This window comes from Staurois parvus, unplaced genomic scaffold (genome assembly GCF_062004578.1).
Source record: "Staurois parvus isolate SC_StPar_1 unplaced genomic scaffold, SC_StPar_1.0 ptg000715l, whole genome shotgun sequence".
In the NCBI taxonomy this organism is placed as follows: Eukaryota; Metazoa; Chordata; class Amphibia; order Anura; family Ranidae; genus Staurois; species Staurois parvus.
In genome coordinates this window covers 8,696,101-8,716,927 of record NW_028318511.1, presented here as the reverse complement: position 1 = coordinate 8,716,927, position 20,827 = coordinate 8,696,101, and the positions used below count along the sequence as shown (strand labels likewise).

Sequence of the window (20,827 nt, the reverse complement as noted above, 5' to 3'; positions counted from 1 at the left end):
TTGAGTCTGAATGTTCAGCGTCTGCTGGTAGACTCGATTCTTAGTAAATCAGGGCCTTATTGTCTACAGATTAAAATCATGAATGCAACATTCTTGTGCAAGGGAAACACCTTACATGGACTTCTGCAGAGCCTGCGATGAAGAATGGCTCATTTTCCCCATCCCAAGACCAGACAGCTGTGTTCCCTGGGGCTCTAGTGTGGTGCAAATGGAAGACACACACCAGTGACTGCTGGTATCAGGTGAATGGAGTCACCCAGCAGCCCTGAGGGATGCTAGTCGGACTGGAAGTGACGTCAGAAGTGTGGCAAGAAGCCGACAGGGGGATGCTGGATGTAGGCAGAAAAGGTAGTCAAGCTGCCTGTGGAATATGAGCTCCACAATAGCCGAGCACGTCCGAGCCCACTCGGGTTTATAACTGCACATGCGGAGTTTAAAAGTCATCCCGAGTTTTTTTTTTTTTTATGGACGGTTGGCAACCCTGGTGGCCCCTCCCCCTCCTTCCCCCCGCACCCTCATAGCGACGCCACTAGTGACATCTATTTGAGATGCTTCCAAGATTATTTAGAACTCATTGACAGATGCATCTGACCTGCAGTTGGACTCCTACAGATGTGCTTCAAGAGGTTTTGCATTCCCATAGACATTTATAGGAACAGAAAACCCATCTGACATGGGTATAGGGCCATCAAGCCTAAGCTGGTGTGGTCAATGCTGACGAGAACATTTAGCCCTGGTTAACAACAAATGAGGCTTTGAAATTGCTCTACTTTAGCATGATTTCAAAGCTGCTGATCATCTGTGGCTTGCCGACATCTGTGTGACTTCATGCACAGAGGTCAATGCAAGTCATGCATGAAATCACAAAAAATAGTGCAGGAACCTTTTTCAAGGTTGATGCAATTCAGTTGCACCAATTTGAACAGTTCCATAGCTGCAAACAGGGTGCGACTCATCATGTGACTTTGATCTGTCAATTCTCATGACAAGTCACACTGGTGTGAACCAGGGCATAGGGACAGACTGTAAACACCTTAGGTTGCTGCAATGTCATGGAGGTAGAAAACATCTGGGAATCAGGGGCAGGGTTACTGTAAAGTACCTTAGAACAGAGGTGCTCAACCTTATTGTGACCAGGGCTCAGTAAATTCTTCCAAAACCTCCTCTGCCCCAGTAGTAAAGAAATTGGAATACAATGTATTGAAATGCTGGAAGGTTCTGATTATAGTCAGGTGTCACTGTGGAGGTACTTCTTAGTGGCCCAATAGGGGGATGGGGTCTCTAGGAGGGAGCTGGAGGCAACTGTGGGGAATATTATCATTATTATTATTATACAGTATTTATAAAGCGCCAATAGTTCGCTCAGCGCTGTACATTACAAAGGGGGACAGAACATGTGACAGAACAATACCAATACAATGCAAAACATGAGGGGATCGAGGGCCCTGCTCTTTCGAGCTTACAATCTAGGAATATGGTCTCTCCAGGAGGCTGGGGACTTAGCAGAGGCACTGTAAGAGACTGTAGGGCCCTGCAATGGCTGGGGAAAACTGTTGGAGGTTGAAGGTCCCATGCGGGGACTGAAGTTCTTATGCCATCTCATATGAAGCCTACACAAGTTTTCTCTTTTCTCCAACAAAGGAACCCGGAGGCAAGGGAGCCCAGTAAAAGTGGGTATAAATGGGTCATGGGGAAAGGCTTTTAAGAAATGTTGTCACTTTGCCCTGGCAGGGCAAGAATACATCTTAACAGCAGTGGACTATGCCACCTCATACCCAGAGGCCATGGCACTATCCATCCTCGGGGTGCTCAAGGATGCTGGAAAGCTTTACAAGAGTAAGGAGTAGGAGTTAGGGGACTCTGCAGCAGACTTGGTGGCCCATTAGAGGATGAGGTTTCTGGAGGAAGTTGGGGGCACCCGCAGGAGATGCTGTCTGTTCAGGAGGCAGGGGGCTTTGCAGCGGCACTGTGGAAGCCTTTAGGACTTTGTTGGGGGTCACTGTTGGAAGTTGATGGGCACTATTTGGGGCTGGAGGCTCTACAGCAAGCTAGGTGGCACTGTAAGAGGTTGGGGACACTGTGGAACGAGTGTTCTCACAGGGTCCAGGACAGTTAGGGACCTGCAGGCCACGATGCAAGGTGGAGGGTCCACTATGAGAAGTTAGGGGGTCTGTAGCTGGAAGAAGGCAGGCCACAACCCATCAGTGGGACACAGCCCAGTACTTGTGAATACTGGCTTATGGGGTGTGGAGGAATTGGTGACAACTGAGGGAAAGATGGAGCTGTGCTTTAAAAACCTAGCCTAGTACATGACAAGGAAACTGAAGTGCTCTCCATTGGTATGCCCGATTTCCAGTTTTACACTCATTCACATGTGACCCTATGACTTGTACTCCTAGGACTTGGTCCTTGCTTGTCCTGCCCTACACTTCACAATCACATTTCTGACATTGCATGCTGAGTTATCAGCCACTTTCTTCTCATTGGCCCGTGTTATCAGCCACTTTCTTTCCATTGGTCCCTGCGCTCGTCCCTCATTTCCGTCTTTCACAACGAGCCCGCCCCACAGGTGAGTGGGCGGTGTCGGAACATGCGCTCCCCTGTACTTGTCCAGGATTGGTTGGTAGTGACGCCGCTGCTCGCACTCGTTCTGCCCTACTCGCGTGGTGTGTCGCGCGCTCGCCACCCCCATCCCTTCACTACCATTGGGCGGACAGATACGCGCCCCTCGGCCACCCGCAGGCATATATAGGACCCGCTGGCCCCATTCAGACCCTTGTTATGTCCAACTGCACAGTGAAGAAGCAGAAGATGGAGGACTCCGTGCTGGAGCAGCTGAAGAAATGCACGGTGGTGGTGGCTGATACCGGGGACGTCAATGGTGAGACCGAAACCTCATGTGTTCACCCCCCGGGGAGCCCCGAACCCCTCTCCTCTGTGCTATATGGGATCTGGTGGGTAACCCGTATGTAACGCACTCTGGATAGGTAACCCGTATGTGAGCGCTGAGTGCCCGACACGTGTGGTGGTGGGGGTCACATGACAGGTGACTATAGACAGTGCATCCAATCAGCATCCAGACAGATCCCTGTAGTATATAGCTGATGGTACCTCTACAGAGGATCGTACAATCAGATTGCACAGTGTATGCCCCCCCCCCTTCTGATGATCATACACATATTGGTCTGAACTGTTCTAAACAGAATTGACTAAAATCTAGGCAATATCCCCAAGGCACCCCGGGGTGAGTTCAATAAAACCACGCCACCACTTCTGGTAGTAATCCCTCGTTAACTTGTCGCACCAAAATTTGTGACACATCTGCGACATTTCTAATTCTGACAGCGACGTGTACGCCAAATGCAGGTGGTTCTAAAATGTGACCCCTTACATAGTGGAGCGACGCCTGCGCCAAATTCTAAAATGTGACCCCTTACATAGTGGAGCGACGCCTGCGCCAAATTCTAAAACGTGACCCCTTACGTAGTGGAGCGACGCCTGTGCCAAATTCTAAAACGTGACCCCTTACGTAGTGGAGCGACGCCTGCGCCAAATTCTAAAACGTGACCCCTTACATAGTGGAGCACCGCCTGCGCCAAATTTTAAAACGTGACCCCTTACGTAGTGGAGCGACGCCTGCGCCAAATTCTAAAACGTGACCCCTTACGTAGTGGAGCAACGCCTGCGCCAAATTCTAAAACGTGACCCCTTACGTAGTGGAGCGACGCCTGCGCCAAATTTTAAAACGTGACCCCTTACGTAGTGGAGCGACGCCTGCGCCAAATTCTAAAACGTGACCCCTTACATAGTGGAGCGACGCCTGCGCCAAATTCTAAAACGTGACCCCTTACATAGTGGAGCAACGCCTGCGCCAAATTCTAAAACGTGACCCCTTACATAGTGGAGCAACGCCTGCGCCAAATTCTAAAACGTGACCCCTTACGTAGTGGAGCAACGCCTGCGCCAAATTCTAAAATGTGACCCCTGACATAGTGGAGCGACGCCTGCGCCAAATTCCGCATTACATACCAATAAAGTGTATCTTCCAAAAGTGGAGATAATTGAGGCGAGGGTCACTCAGCGAGCTGTGTTTGCGCAGGGGTGGCAGCCCGTTCATTTGAATGCGCTTCTGTGCCTGTGTTTCATGCAAGAAAAAAAGTTCCTGCACCTTTAAAACAAAGTCAGAGGGAAATCACTTAACGCTTTTGCACTATGGGATTTCCCGTAAATGAAGCGTTCTGCGTTGTCAGGATGCATGGGGGGGGGGGGTGCTAGTGAAAATAATTGGCAGCCATGTGTTTCTGCAAAGTTGCTGTGAGGCTTGGCTGCCGGTGTGGGAAGAGGTGCGATTTACATGCTGTCCCACAGCTACCCCTACAAGTGTGACCCTAGCCTGAGACCAACTCCTTTGGCGGACAGATTGTGTGGAAGGGTGTCGCGTGCGTTCTAGAAGTGCTGCTGCTGGTGTCACTTCCTGACCACTACTTGAATTTGCTGCACACTGCACCAGTTAATGCTACAAAAACGCACTCTGGATAGGTTTTCGCTTACACTTCACACCACACTCCATTCCAGTGCAGTTTTGATGCAGTTTGCTATGTTCCAGTACAGTTCTGTGCAGAAACAATTCAGCATGTTGCACTTTTTTTTCTGCACCAGAAACTGACTGCACTGGTGTGAACTACAGCCATTGGAATACATGGAAAACACTGTGCATGCTTTTGTGATGCAGAAAAAATGCACTGGACTGCACCTAGTGTGAACTAGCCCTTAGAGGCACTGTAGTGAAATCTGTCTGTGCCAATCTCTATGGATTCCAGGGGAGGGGTCATTGATTTCAAGCAAAATTAACCAATTTAATTGAAATGATTCTAATTGGCATGAACAGAAAATCTGATAGTCGGAAAGTAGATCATTTGATAAGATCGGTAGGTGTATGGTGCACTGAATGATCTGATTGGAACAGGAAATTGATTATAGGATCATCTTATATGAAGTCGTTCTGTGTATGGCCACTATTAGTGACATCTGGTTCAGCTCATGTCAGTGTTGCAAAAACAGCAGCTGAGACTGAGGCTGCTCATAGGTCTCATTCACAGTAAGGCTATGTTCACACTAGAACATGGTGCCGGGAAACCCGCAATCCGTGCGCTTCCCACACAGTGTTCAAGGTTGCAGTGCAGTCACAGGTGTCAGTGTTTGCCTCTTCAATACCGTGCAGTTTACCGCCTTCCTGCCCAGGCCGGTGTTTAGCTTTTAGAGCTGCCGCACTTTGACAATTGCACAGCCATGCAATGCTATACCCAAACTACCTTTTTCTTTTTTTCACACAACTAGTGCTTTCTTTTGGTGGTATTTGATCACCACTTGGTATTTTATGTTTTTTGCTAAATAAAAAAATATATATTTTTTTTTAAATAAATTAGGGTGGATTTGATTTAAATCAAGTTGATTGAAATCACTAGTGAAAGGGTCAATTTAAATCATCGTTTTTAAAGAGCAACTGTCATCTGTCCCTCAGCGGCTCCTCTCACCCGCTGTTGACTCAGTTTCATTCACTTTAATGGGACGGATGGTGATGTGGCAGTGACACTACAAGGTGAGGGATGTGACGGCAGCAGGTGAGTGGATGCCCGCTAAAAGGCGTTGCCATGATGGATTTAAAATGACAGGTGCTCTTTAAATGTAAACAATCCAACTCATTCTTGCTGGTAGTTAGAATCTTTAATATTTGCAAACCGAATGAAGGTTTCCTTTTTAGAAAAAAAATTGTCGTGGTCCATGCAGTGTGTGCACTTAGATATGTAAAAAGGCTGCAGCGCTCCTTACACGGGGCAGTATTTCAGGTGGACCTGATCAGGAACCCCATATAAAGCTGGCCATACACTATACAATCTGATTGTACAATCTTCTTTTGATCTGCACAAGAGCTTGTCTGACTGGGTACAGATTGAGTGGATGGTGTCGGCTGTTCTCATATTACATTGTCTAGGTCGGGGATTAGCATTCTGTAGATTGCAGGCTGGTGATTGGTAGATCATGGTCTGGCCTGGCTGACCCGCCATCCCAGAGCATCAAACCAAGTGCAATGCAGAGGGACTACTTTTTTAAATTGGAGCTGTAGTAAGGAGCAAGAGCCGCATAAGCCGATGACTCCTCTGTAGTGCCGGCTCCTGTCCCATGCGGAGTGATACCAACTGCACTCCACCTCTTATCCCGGCTAGCAGTCTCCAGAGTGGTGCCAGCAGCAGGAAAGATCTTCAGGTCAGTGTGATGCAATACACTGCTCATAGTAGTATAGGACTGCTTTCACACTTGTGTGCTGCGGTTTACCCACACAGCGGATGAAGTGTACATGAAGCTTTCCTGCGGTTTGCTGCACTTAACCATAGACTTCTATTATATCCTGTGGGTTTGGTGCACTTTCTGAAAGCACATCACACGTGCAGGATATAATAGTCTATGGCAAAGTGCAGCTAACCAAGGAAAGTCGCAGATGCGCTGTGCCCACAGTACAGGTAAATGGCAGTACATCGGTGTGAAAACAGCCTTATAGGGGGTTCAGAACAGGAGGCAACACTGCCTGGTGATCTTTGACTTCTATGTTCAGGTAGATCTCCACCTCTTTAAAGTTGTCACCCCCCCCCCTCCCCCAACACTGCATTTATTTTGTCCAAAAGGTGAACTTCTCCTTTAATACCCCTGATCACTGCCACACCTATCATATGACGATGTAGTGCACTGGTGACAGTATGTAAAAAAAAAAAATGTAATTTCTTACTTTTCCAAAAAAAAAAGTAACAAAAAATTACATCTTCAAAGCACTCGCCATACCTCTTAATAAATACCTTGGACTGTCTACTTTCCAAAAGGGATCATTTGGGCTGCCCTGGCATTTTAAGGCTTTAAGAAATAAGATTGGCTGTCAGCACATCAGGACTGATCAATTTTCAAATATATACTATAATTTGTAGGTTCTAACATTTCACACAGACTAAATATACGATTTGGGTTAATTTTACCAAAGAAATGTAGCAGACTACTTTTTGGCCTAAATTTATGAAAATAATTATTTGCTAAATTTTATAATAGAAACTAGCAAACGTGTGTTTTTTAAAAATTGTTATTTTTTCGTTTACATAATAAAAAAAAAACCCCAGTAAATACTAACAAATGAAAGCTCTATTTGTGTGAAAAAATTATACAAATTTAATGTGGGTACAGGGCGGCATGTCTGCTCAATTGCTAAAGTAGCGCAGTGCTGAATAGCAAAAATTCTCTGGATATGAAGGGAGGCAGATCTTCCGGAGGACAAGTCAACACACTGGAAAGCATCAGGTGTGAACCAACTCTGAGCCAAATTCTTTAATTTGTGTTTCACATGCCCCCGCCCGCCACAGCAGCTCACAGAGGCAGTGCTGCCAATCTGGGAATCAATGGGCAAGACTCTGATGTGTGACCGGGTGCTAATTAGCCAGCCACAGGCTTTTGAATGAGCAATGACAACACTGATAACATCACCCACCGTAACATCTCCTTCCACTGTAGTGCAAATAGTCTACAGGAGTGGTACTCTGCTCTGAATAGGAGCTGTGCGGCATCATTGCAACATCAGCTTCATTGGGAGGACTTCACTTCACAGTCAACAGATATTTGTGGGGCTTACAGGGGTACTAAGAGAAAACTAACCCCTAAATTAAGTGCATATTTAATTGGAGGCAATACTTAAAGCCGGATACAATTCGGAACATGCTAATTTGTTGCAAAACATGTCAAAAATATTCTGAGTTTTATCAAAGCAATTGTGTTGGTGTCCCAGGGTAGCTGTGTTTGATATACAAAGTGTACTGGATACAGCAGTTTTTTTTAGTTATGTAATCATTTGGCATCTACAGGCTTTCTCATTCAGAGACTGGCGCTGTAATAGAAATATTTCATATATTCAGGGCTTTTGGGTCCAACTTTTCTAGAGCGGCCTTAGGCTAAGCTAACACCCCATTCTTGTGCAGCCAACCAGTAGTAAGTGTTATTCACAACCGTGCCCTTTATCAGGAGAACACCTCTGTTCTCTCCAGCTTTTATGTTAGAACACTTATGGGGGTGTCATTTGTTTACTGTAAATTACTACTGTAATAAATTATTGCAAAATTGCTGACACTTCAAAGGTCTTTATTTCTGTATGTAGAAACTTGCATTGAAGGGTTCTTTAGGAAGTAGTTCATTTTTTGTTTTTTCAATGTAATCTTTATTTTGAGTTTTGCAAATACAGAAATAAGGAAAAAAGAACATTCCAGCATCCAAAGGTGGGTGTAACATTCAGTGCTTCAAATTTAATGACTCAATAGTCAGGGCATGTACAAACAAAAATTACAAGCAATGAGAGTTAAGCAAATTATCTCAATAAGAAATGTAATAAAAAGGGGGGAGGAAATCAACAATATAGACATAATTAGTACAAGAAGAGGCCTGCTGGTTCCAGTAGAATCCCACAATATAAATAAGGAGCCTTAAGGAGGTACAGAAAATTTTCACCAGGCTATGCATCACCAATGCTGCCCGGTGGGCAGCTCAGGCAATGGAATTATGGGTTGCCTTCGTATGCCAGCAAATCATCTTCAAGTGTCTGCTAGACTGCAGTAGGGAAATACCCAGCCTAAAGATTGGGTGAAAATGTTCATTTAGCAATGCTAATGAAAAATACTGACAGCAACAAAATTTTAAAAAACGGATTTCGGGGCAACTAAAGGTCTACCATAACATACCACAACCAGTTCACGGGCTGAGGGGGACATTAATAGAAACACACAAAATAAAAAAAAGAGTAATAATGTGGTCAAGATTGTTGGTTCGCCTGGACAAGTTGTTTAAACCTAGGCTTTGCTAAGGCTAGTAAAGCAATGTCTAGACTAGAGGAGACCATGTTCAACCCAGATACATAATGTCTCCAAGTAGCCCAAATGGAGGCAAAGCAGTCTCGTGTACCCGTTTATATAACAATCCACTCCTTGGCCCCCATATTCTTCGTTGCCTTCCAGATTCAGCCCCAACGACTAGGAATGTGTCCTCTTCCACTGAATCGGCATGATACGCTTAGCTGCTTTTAGCAGAAGGGAGAGAGCACTACATTTATAGTTCGTAAATGTATGAGGGGGTATGTTGTATGCACTGTAGGAGACCAGATATAGTGAATGCAGGGTCCTTGGTTTAGTAACCCTTTTATACAATGGGAATCAGAGGGCTCTTCTCATAAGAGCTTACAGTCTAAGAGGCAGGGTCAAGAGATACAAAAGTTAATAACTGATGGAGAGAATGTACAGTGGTTAGGTGGGGGCAGGATAGACCTCTATGAAGAGATGAGTTTTCACAATTTGTGGAAAAAAATATGGAACAGATTATACTTTTTGGAAGAATAATTGAATTAACAAAAAGCAAACCAAATTCAAGATCCTGTATGGGTATCTTTAGTAGAAATGAAGTCATGATACCCTTAATTTCTGTTTCTCCAGCATAGTATTTTCACATAAAAGGCTCCTCCGTTGGCTAGACATGCTGTACTATTGATCCTTACTGCAGGATAAACTTTCTTGCTTGCAGTGATGCATATTCTTCTTACTCGTTAAAATGCTCAGCCATGTCACCACATTGTGGATAGCTTTGCACTGGAACTACAACATCTGGACACTTTGCATGTAGATGAGCTGTGCATGACTGTGGCAGATAAATTTAACACCTGTAGATTTGACATTTTGGGCAAATAACGGCAATGTTCTCATAGGAGAATTGGTGCCTGTACCTAACCCTCTTCTCCCTCCTATTCTTCCTGTTATCCGGTCTGGTGGATTACGGCACAGGACTTTCACGCCATATGCATAACATCCCCTCCATGCTTCTCTGCCTGCTATCTGTGATCCGAATACAGCACAGGGCATTCAAACACCCAGGGATGTGCAATTCCTATCGCATTAGGTTTTTGGGGGGTTTTATGTAATCTTCAGGCCTAAATGATATTTTAAGCGTGTGCACAAAAGGCAAAAAGGGCTCTGGCAGTGAAAGGGTTAATACATAAGGTGACCTTCAGAAATGTGTTACATGTTCCACCCATTTTTACAGTGGAACGTGGAACGTGCTCCTGCAGTGGCTCAGCAATCCGAGCCCTCTGTGTGACCACAGTAAGGGGAGAAGTTCCCTGTACCAGCTCTAATTTTTTTTTAAGAGCGCAGCTGTGCAGGGCTCCACCTACACAGCCACATCATCCATGAATGAATCCGCTATGAGGACCTACATTGTTTGCGAATGTCGGCTTGTAATTCTCATTGAACTACCATGACGCTGTTCAGTGCTCTGGCAGTTCATTGATTCTTCCTGTCGAAAATACATCTTACACTGACGGTACAAGGTGAACTGATCCCTTTAACAGAGGGAACATTGCAGCTTGATTTGGCTGCTCAGCATGCGCTTGTACTGAACACCCAAGTGATTCCGTGTGAGGGTAACCTGAAAGAAAAGTTTTTTCGTTTTTTTTTTTTTTTTTTTCTCATTTGGGCTTTCGTCTCATTTACTCAGCAGATGCGCTTCTGCTGAGCTTTAAGAGAGCCCAACATTCCCCTTTCCTGAAGAGTACCCAATTAGTGCTCAGCACACAGCAAGGTCTCTCCCCACCCGGCTAGTCTCTGGGTGCAGTGCTGGAGACAGGCGGGGAGGTGAGTAGGAGATCAACAGCGCCATAAAGCCCTTTTCATTTTTAAAAGCCCCATACATATTCCAATTATATGTAATTTTTGTCAGTGTCAGTTTGCCTGTGTTATACATTTTATTACTGTTTTCTTGACCGATTGACATATATCTTCTGAGATTGTCTACCCTGTATCACTAGAAAATGTTAATAAAGATTGATTACAAAAAAGACCCAGAAGTGCCTAAAAACACCTCCAGATTTAAATACAATTTTGTTTAAAATGTATTTTTATCTAGACAAGTAGATTGTCATGAGGGACAAGTAGATTGGGACCTCGATTTAGTCCCTGGACAAGAAGTTTTTTTTCAAAAATGTTCACACCACTGAACTCCATGTTCATGATATCCTTCTTCAAACTGTCTGTGATTCTATATCTGGCTGACGACAGCTGTGCCAACAAGATGATGTGATTTAATTACCAAGTCCTACATGATCAATAGGAAGCAGCTGGCAACATGCTGCAAATGTGTGCGAGGATACCAGAAAATACGTGACCGAGATTGGCTGCAATCACTACATGAACAACCATTTATTCAATTTAAGAATAGTAATTAATGTATAAAGACAATTTTTTTAAAGTTATGGATGAAGTGGAGAGGGATTTTATTGCTGTCTCCCCGTTAGGGAGATTTCACCCTCTCGATTTGTCCTGCTTACCATTATCATTGACTGTAAAAGATGATCTCAAATTTCGGAGAACAGGAATTAGTGGAGTGTGACGGAGGTGTGGGCGGGACAGAACGCACACGGAGAGCAGTAGACACACGGGTTTTATTGAAGGATGTGGGACACTTGATCGGGGTAACAAGGGTAACGTCCGGGCACACAACAGAGGGACAGTTCAGGAAAAGATAATCCGGGCACACAGCAGGGGGCAAGTCAGGCAAAATTAGTCCGGGCACACGGGCAGTTCAGGCAGGGATATTCCGGGCACACAGCAGGGGCAGTTCAGGCAGGGATATTCCGGGCACACAGCAGGGGCAGTTCAGGCCAAGGTAGTCCGGGCACACAGCAGGGGCAGTTCAGGCCAAGGTAGTCCGGGCACACAGCAGGAGCAGTTCAGGCCAAGGTAGTCCGGGCACACAATGGGGGCAGTTCAGGCCAAGGTAGGAGAGGTGCGAACCGCACTGCAGGGGGCAGATCCCTTTGTGTGGGCTATGCGCGGGCGCAGGGACATGTAATGAGGGAGTGAGAGGGGGGACCGTGACATGGAGAAAATCTTCCAATAGACAGACCAGTTCTGCTGACAACCAAGGATTCCTTTGCTTCCTGTTTTAGCTATGGGACAGGAAGTGAAGGGAAATCTCTCCAACGGGACACAGATGGCAAGAAACTGACAGCGGTTAGAACTCTCTTGCTGTATCCAAAATGGGGTGGAAAAGGCTCTGTCTTTAGTTTTACTTATAATTACCAAGTGTTTTTATTCTACTGTGCTGCTTTAAAACAGATTAGGTTATGTCATGACTTTAGATCTCCTTTAATCCATAAACCCATGGCACCTTATACTTGTTCAGTAGTCGGTGTTCTTACCTGCCTCTGTTGTGCTTCATTTACCTTAGCTAACCTGGTGAAGACAGGGAGTGGTAATACAAAGTTTGGTAAATAAAGGTGCAAACGTTTGGAAGTAGTATTGTTTGCATTGACTAAAGCTTTGCAAGCATGAACTCTGCATACATAATGTAGGTCATTGTGTAGGTGTCTGGTGCATAGAATCTTTATATGCTGAGTAATGATTATGCCATGATTTTCTGCCTTGAGGATTAAAGCCCTCTGTGCACAAGTAGGATCCTAATATGACCACCTCTGGTGATCAGAGTATGGATTGCCTAATCGTTATCAACACAGATATCATTTTGGAAGGGTGGAAGATGTGACTGTGTTGAGTCTATCTATGTAGTTCTGGTATGGCCTTTCTCAATTTCCCGCAAATTTTATGGACAGTTGGCACCTGGCAGGAGCTCCAGAATTTGTGGAATTTGGCCTTTACTATCAGAAGTTAAATCTGTTTCAGTTTGCAGCTGAGAAAAAAAAAAATGATCTATGTGGTCCACTTTATACCTGTGACGTGTAAAATGTGTAATGCCAGCAAGGCCGGGGCCTAAACTAGGCAGCCGCCTGGGGCGCACTGCCACCTAGGGGTGCCTGGAAGCAGCACAGGACAGCACTGTGTGGCCTATGGACCTCTTGTATGCGTTTTTCATTTCTGTGCAGAGACCCCGTCTCCACATACACAGGGATTGATGGTATCTTTACTCTGCACAATCGTCTCTCAGCATGCATACACACATGACCATTTAGTACATATATATACATATTGCAGTATTCCTTGTAGCAGTGAAGTGTAGGCTCCCCCTAGGATGGGAAGTGATAACATTAGCCCAGGACCCCGGGCAGTCTCTGATCGGAGGATTGGTCTGTTCGTCTCTGTGCCTCTGGACTCTGCACCCCGGAAGGAGCCATCAAAGGTGAGCCAAGCCTAGAAAGATGGCGGGGTGGTGGACAATGGACACGGTGCTGATTGATCATGTGGGACACCGCCACATAATGATTGATCCATCAGCTGAGGGGAGGGGCAGCAGAGTAGAGGAAGATGCTGGATGTCTGGGGCCAGTGTCGCAGCTGATCTGCTCCTTCTAGTAATTTTGCAAATTAAAATAAATTTAGCAGTTTCATATTTTGTCAATTTAATATTTTTTCTACTGTTTTTAAAATGTATTTATTTTTTGGGGGGAGGGGGCACGTAGCTGGTCTTGTCTATGGCGCAAAATGTTCTAGCACCAGCCCTGAGTGCCAGGGCTGTACAAGGTATGGAATTCAGGCACCAGCAGGATATTTTCTAGGAGCCAGGTCTATTGACAGGACAGCTAGGGAACTTCAAAGGTTGGGCTCTGTCTATAAATATTAAGTAGCATTGGCTTCCTAGTCCCTGGGATTTGACTGTCCCTGGGTTTTGTCCTCATGTATCAGTGGTGCAAAACCTTGATTTTTCTGCTTTTAAATTTTTCAAATGAGTTGTCTATTAAACTTCCAATTCTGTGGTGTCACAGAATACTAGACATGGGGGGGGGGGGGGTGGATGAGTAGCCTTCCCAGATTAATTTTCTGTTTGGCTTTTCACTGGTGAACACAAGATCTCCATTGCTGATGACATTGGCCTTTAGAATGTAATTAACCAATCAGTAATGAAATTAAAAGACTTGTTCAGATTTGTCTGCATTCCCAGTGGAAGTAGAAGAAAATTGCTAACTCATCCTGTATTTTCCCCTGGATCTAGGCTGTGATATACCAATATACTAATTGATGCTTACTGCCTGGATTACATTTTCAGTAAGCACTGCATGTAATGGGTAGGATGTTCTAGTGATGGATTTCAGCTGTTTGTCGCATGAAAAATAAATATTTTCTTGCTGATTAGTTGAAACTGCTGATATCACCATGATTACAGGGTTTGAGAACCTTGGTGTAGACTAGAAATGTGTATCTTCCAATATTGTAATGAAGAAGAATGTAGACTTTAAGCTAGATCATGGAACGCCAAGCTTTCTCAACAAAGTCAGTTTACTGTCTTTCAGATATTATGGGGGCAGACGGTGTCCAGTGAGATTAGAAAATGTCCCAGTGTTGGTCGAAATAAACAACTCCTCAGGCTTGGTGGTCCAAGGAAGTAAAAGGAAAAAAAAAAATAGTGCCCGTGGTGAGGAGGAGGAGGTATAGTGCCCCTGTAATTGTTAATGGTTGGTGGACTGGTTACCCATCATTGGGGGCAATAGGAGGAATGGTACCCCATCACTTGTATCAGTGGATGGAATAGTGCCCTATCATTGGTATCAGGGGGGAAAAATTTTGCCGCACTGTTAGTGAAAGGAATGTTACCTCATTGTGTCAGTGAGAGGCCTAGTGCTCCAAGGGAAGTACAAAGGCAAGCAAAGTAGTGGTGCACTGTAATGAAAATTCCAGTACCAAAACCAAAAATTAGGGATACATTTGGTTGAAACTGAAATGGACGGTTTAAAAAAAAAAAAAAAAAAAAAAAGTAAAATTTAATGTGGCTGGCACTTTTGCATTGAAGGCTATGGGATGTGATTTTGCATTGAAGGCTATGGGATGCAGCTTGCCATCTGTCGGAGTCGCATTGATTTTGAAAGTATTTCCTGCACTATTTTTTTGCGATTTCAGGTGCGACTTGCATAGATATCTATACATGAGGTCGCACAGATGTTTGCCAAGTTGCACCGACATGGATCCAGTGTGAAACAGGGCTCGGGGCAACAGCATACTAAAGATAAGTTTCATGGATGTTCTAAGCAGATATTGGAATAATTTTTAGTATATAAGTGCACAACTTGAGAATCTTTAAGGGCTTAAATGTGCATTTATTTTATTTTTTTTTACTGGAGCCTGCAGAGCATTTCACCCGCAATCAGCAGATTGTGGGTGCAGTGTCAGGCTCCTGCACAATCTTCCCCTAGCACTATGCCCATATTCCTGTAACAGGTTTTCTGTTACAAAGCAAGAGGAAGAATGAATGAACTATGACAGTGCTCAGCAGCTTCCTTGCAGCCCATTCAAACTACAATTACGTTTGCAGCCGCAGACAGTACTTGTAGTTTTTTTTATTCGCAGATCTCTTAATGGTTTCCTAAAGGTGAATTTATCCTTTAACCTATGCATTTCTGTTATCTAATTTTGAATAAAATGGAACTACTAAGCTCCACTCCAGTGCTGCATTGTCCTTGAGCTCATTCACCAGCTGATCATGTATGGCTTAGCTCAGTATGCAGGAGACATAGTATGTCTGTTCTGCATTAAACCTGCCTGTTTGGGGTTTTTTTTTTTTTTTTTTGCTTTTTTTTTTTTTTTAAAGTTCCATTTTAATTACACTGGTTGGCCAATTTTTTAGTAGGTGTGTAATACTTTACGTGTTGAAATAAGAGGCAGAGAGGACTTGGGTCAAATCATGGGAAGTGCTCTTATTTCCCAAGTTCCTTTTTTTGAGGGATGTTATTCTAATTACTAAACTAGTTTCCACTACTCACTTTGTTTAGAAATCGCTTGCATCAAGGAATGTGGAAATATCGATGGTGAAAATGAATGTTTGCAACATTGTAGGGACCTATAGATTGGTAGAGCTTTCAAACTGTATTTAAAGTGGTTCTAAAGGCTTAGTCCATTTTCTTGGGAAAAAAATAGCAAATAAGAGTATACAATTGTGACACCTGTCCTGATATAATTAGATATTAAAAATGACCTTTCCTTTTCAATTTCCAGCTGCTGTAATTTTCTGTAAAATATGCAATATGGCTTCCTGGAGGTGTTTTATACACAGATGGTGTACAAAACGCCCCCCCAGAAATGTCATTTTCTGCTTGTGTGATTGGCTTACTGATTTTCCCAGAAGTCTACACTAAAGTCAGATTTTCAGCATCCCCTGCAACACAAATTGCATTTTTGGTGAGATACTCCCAATAGGAAACCACGTCTAAAGGATGCAGACCCTGCAATTTTCCGCATCAGAGCCCTGCAAGTACAACAGCTGATTGAGAATTATAAAATCACTCACATACAGATTCACTCAGCACATGGACAAACAGCTATTTCTTCAGAATAGCAAAAGTTAGGAGTTTACAACAGTTTTTGGTTTGTTTTTAAATCCTTGCAATGTAATAGATCACTCAGAGGGGAAATGTTTGTCAACAAAAGTGAAGTTACTTTTTGATTTTTACCTTAATTCAGAGGTAAAAATCCTGTAACGCTCAGCTCCCCTCACCGCTCTAAATACTTGAGCCTGCGTTCAGTGCATTGCTATGCTCGGGCAGCAGTTCTCACCTGTCTCCCTCCTCTCAGGGCATAGAAGCAGTAGTGGAAGCCATTGGCTCAGTCCAATTCTGTGATGAGGAAGGAGAGGGTCTGTCTTTAGACACAAGCAAGCAGCTTGGCTTAGGATTGAACCTGCACAAGTGCCCCCAGAGCAAGCCACTGGAGGCACTCGCTAAAGAGGAGGAGCCTGGAGTGCTGGTGGGTGACCTTAGAAAAGGAGGATCAGGAATGCTCTGTGCTAAACCATTGCACAGAGCAGGCAAGTATAACATACTTATGAAAAATAACCTTTAGAATCAATTTAAACCCAAAGCCAAAAATGTAATATATTGCAGCTTACCAACCCTTAGAAAAAAGAAAAATGTATGCACCCACCACATCTGTTACCTGTCAATCCTGCGAATAACAAGGCTCATTTGCTGCACTTTATCAAGGGAGCTGCATGATGACCCTGGGCTGCTCACCAGGTTTGGACTACAAACATGTCTTCCTCGTCATCTTCACTACATCAAGGAGCCAGAAATTTAGTATTTTATAGAAGGCAGACAACATTCTTTGTAATTTTCGTATAATTCACAGGAAATGACAAGGACACTGCGTTTCTGGCAAGATCTACAGTTTTCTGTACTTGCTGGAAATGTTAGTATGAACAGTGAAAACAAATGGCCATCCTCACATCTGAGAAATGGTAAACTGCAATATAGATACACTTTTTTTTTTCTTGGATTTTCAGTGATACTAAAACTTCCATTTTTTAAAAAAGATAAAAAACATGTTATACTTACCAGCTCTGTGCAATCATTTTGCACAGGGTAGCCCATATCCTTTCTATATCTTTTCTTGGGTCAAACCCAACCCCCCACCGGAAGTTGCTTCTTATGGGGGGCACTTTGTACGTGCTTTCTCCCGAAGCGGGCTGTTTGTGCCTATTCAGAAACCCAGCAGCCCGGCTCAGCCCCGCTCCTGCTCTGTTCACAGGTTTTTTACTGACCGCAGCGCGAGCCAATGGTGCACAGCACTGGACCAAGATCAGGCTCAGGTGAGTATTTAGGGGGAATGCGGGAGTTGCATAAAAGTTTTTGTTTTTTACACCTTTAACCACCTTTTACCTTTTGCCCTCCTGAGGATTTACCCCCCTTCCTGACCAGGCCATTTTTTGCGATACAGCATTGTTACTTTAACAATTGCGCGGTCATGCAATGCTGCACCCAAATGAAATTTACATTCTTTTTTTTTCCCACAAATAGAGCTTTCTTTCTTTCTAGAGATTTCTTATCACCTGTACATTTTTATTTTTTGCGCTATAAACAAACTGACAACTTTGCAAAAAAAACAATATTTTTGACTGTTAAACATGTTCAGTAAAAAAATTTAAAAAATCAAATTTCGTCATTAAGTTTAGGCCAAAATGTATTCTGCTACATGTCTTTGCTAAAAAAAAAACAATCCCAATACATGTAACTTAATTGGTTTACGTGAAAGTTATTGAGTTTACAAATGGCGGTATAGATAACTGTATTTTTTTTTTTTCTAGTAGTAATGGCGGCGATCAGCAACTTATTGCGGGACTGCAGTGGGCATTCTGACACTGGGGGGGAAATTAACTTGGTGTCACTGACATCCCCAGTGACACCAATACAGTGATCAGTACTAATAAAAAGCACTGATACTATACTAATGGCAGTGGGCAGGAAGGGGTTAACATGAGGGGCGATCAAAGGGTTAACTGCGCATGTGTGTGTTTTTACTATGTGGGCTGTGTGTGCGCTTCACTGTAGAGGGACTAAGGGAGCCAACTGGAGAGATCGGTATTGTTTACATACAGGTCTCTCCCCCGTTGGAAATACTCGATCATCGGGTGCCGGTGAGTAATCACGGGTGGCGCACATACCCGTAAATGAAAAAAAATCATATGATTTTTGCACACCCCTACCGCCCTGTAGCAAAAAAAGGGGCTCATAACCACCTGAAATGCATGTTAAAACTGCATTGCAGCAAGAATGAAAACACATGCCTGCACATTGACATGTGTGCTATGGTAAGCCGTAAGTGTTGGTGTAATCTGGCATTTAGGGTCATGAGTGATATAATTCACAATGTCCTGCACCAGACTGCTGTGAAAACATCCCTTTGTAGTTCCCAGTCCCTTGTCTAGTCCATGTTCTGAGGAATGTGTGCTAACCTTGCATTCCCCAAACAGCTTGGACCTTGAGACTGAAGGCTCTGTATTCAACCTTCATTTCCTAAGTGTTTACATATGAAGAAGATGGGTTTTTATACTTTGCAATGCTTTTAAGCAACTGTGTGTGGAAATCCTTGGCTTCCTGCTTTTAGAATTGAATAGCCTTTTCCTCATTTAGTTGCAGTTCTTTCTGCACAGTCACTGTGAGTAAGGAGGAGGTTTTCGTTTGCTTATTCATTGTTCTTGTATCTCTAGGTCCACACCTAATTCTTCCAGGTTGTCTCAGGGAAAATCTCAGCTGTGGAAATGATCAGAGTTCAATCTCCTATTCTACAAAAAATAAAACTACACTTATGGTCTTAATTATGAAAAACATATAAGGATCTTGCACAAATACAGGATATATCTATATGATTATTTACATCTTAAATCTCAGAAGTCTTTGGTAGACCCTATGACCAGGCATTATCTGCATTGTGCATAGCCCTTGTTCACATGACAAACTTGGGTGCATTTGGTGGTGCTGTCTGTCAACTTGACTTGTCATGGTAAAATTGATGCTACTCAAACCATCATGACTGCTGCATGTGAACAGTCCCCTCTGCTGTATTGTAGGCTTTAGGTGGGTGGTCATGGGCTATAAATCTGCAGCTCAACTACCTATTTACTGCCCCCTGGCGGCCTGTATGAAAGACACCTTAGTCTTGTTACTTGTCATAAGATAGTTTGCCATATACAAGTTGGCAAAATGTAACACAGAACTCCAGCAAATAAAAAAAAAAAATAGTCTATTAAAAGATCAAATAAACATTTACTGCAATATCTGGAGCTGCTGACTGCAGTACTTATTTTCTGCAGTCCGTCTTCCTGGTTTAATGATAGCCAGGATCAATCACTCCACTTATACAAAGGCAGGCCATATGTTATGACATTTTTTTCCTTTGACCAGGGGATGAAGGGGAGAAAATTGCTCAATTTCCCCCTTCACAATGATCGCTGTTGGCGACTACAGCTGCTGGCAGTGATCAAATGGGGAAAAAAAAACTCACAGGTTGGTTGTACTGAAGTTGATTGACATCAGTACAACCAGTCTGCCCAAAGATGGGTTAAAATTTGGCCAGTTGCTGCTGAATTCTGATCTCCGTATGGATAGCTTAAAGCGGAGCTACACCCAAAAGGGGAAGTGCCGCTTTAAGGACTTCTCCCCCGCTCCCCATGGGAAGGGGGGGGGAACGGGTCCCCTAATTTGACGGGTACCTTCTCCTACTTCCGGTCCGATCACCTAGGCCAGGGGTAGGCAAACTGCGGCTCACTAGCTGTTGAACTACATTTCCCATGAGGCATTGCAAAGATTACAAAACTGACAGTTACAGCTATGAGTTGCAGAGGCATGATGGAACTTGTAGTCCTGCGGCTCTCAAGTTGCCTACCCCTGGCCTAGGCGATCGGAAATGGAAGGTGTCCTCGCTCCCTGTAGTATTTTGGGACATGACAGGTCCCAGAAGACTTCAGGACCATTCATGAAGCGCAGCGCTACTCACACATGCGCAGTGTGTACCCGGCTGTGAAGCCGCAAGCTATCACAGCCAGATGCCCACACTGAAGATGCCGGCCTCCTGGAATACAGGACGGCCTGTGAAATGGGCTGCAGGGGACACACCGTGGGACCGAGGGACAGGTAAGTGGCTGTTTTTTAAAAGTCAGCAGCTACAGTTTTTGTAGCTGCTGACTTTTATTTTTTGACAGGGTGAGTGGAACTCCGCTTTAAGATCAGGATGTCATGGACTTGTCCCCACCCTGTGACTGGACAGTAAAGTAGAAACAGTACAGTTCAATTGTCACTCTGCTTCTTTCTTCTATCAGAATGCTTTATCACATGAATGGATTGTCTGCTTCTTTCTCTCCTACCCTGTAGAGCTATGCTTTGCAGCAGTGGTCTCCAAACTGCGGCCCTTTGCTTGCCTTTATCTGGCCCTTGGGGCACTATTCCTCCTACTGTCACCAACTATGGGGACACAATTTTTGCCACTGACAAATAGTGGAGGACTATTCCTCCCACTGATACCAATGATGGGCACTCTTAAACCAACAGA

The 20,827-nt window shown here is 44.0% G+C and overlaps 1 protein-coding gene across 1 annotated transcript in view; it reads left to right on the top strand.

Annotated features, from left to right (window-relative positions):
* Positions 1-2,655: 2,655 nt before the first annotated feature.
* TALDO1 (transaldolase 1) overlaps positions 2,656-20,827 on the top strand; it is a 39,366-nt gene continuing 21,194 nt past the window's right edge. Inside the window, exon 1 of the mRNA XM_089653575.1 lies at positions 2,656-2,881. Coding sequence (XP_089509701.1) covers positions 2,782-2,881 — 100 coding nt within the window. The 5' untranslated portion in view covers positions 2,656-2,781. The remainder of the gene's footprint in view (positions 2,882-20,827) is intronic.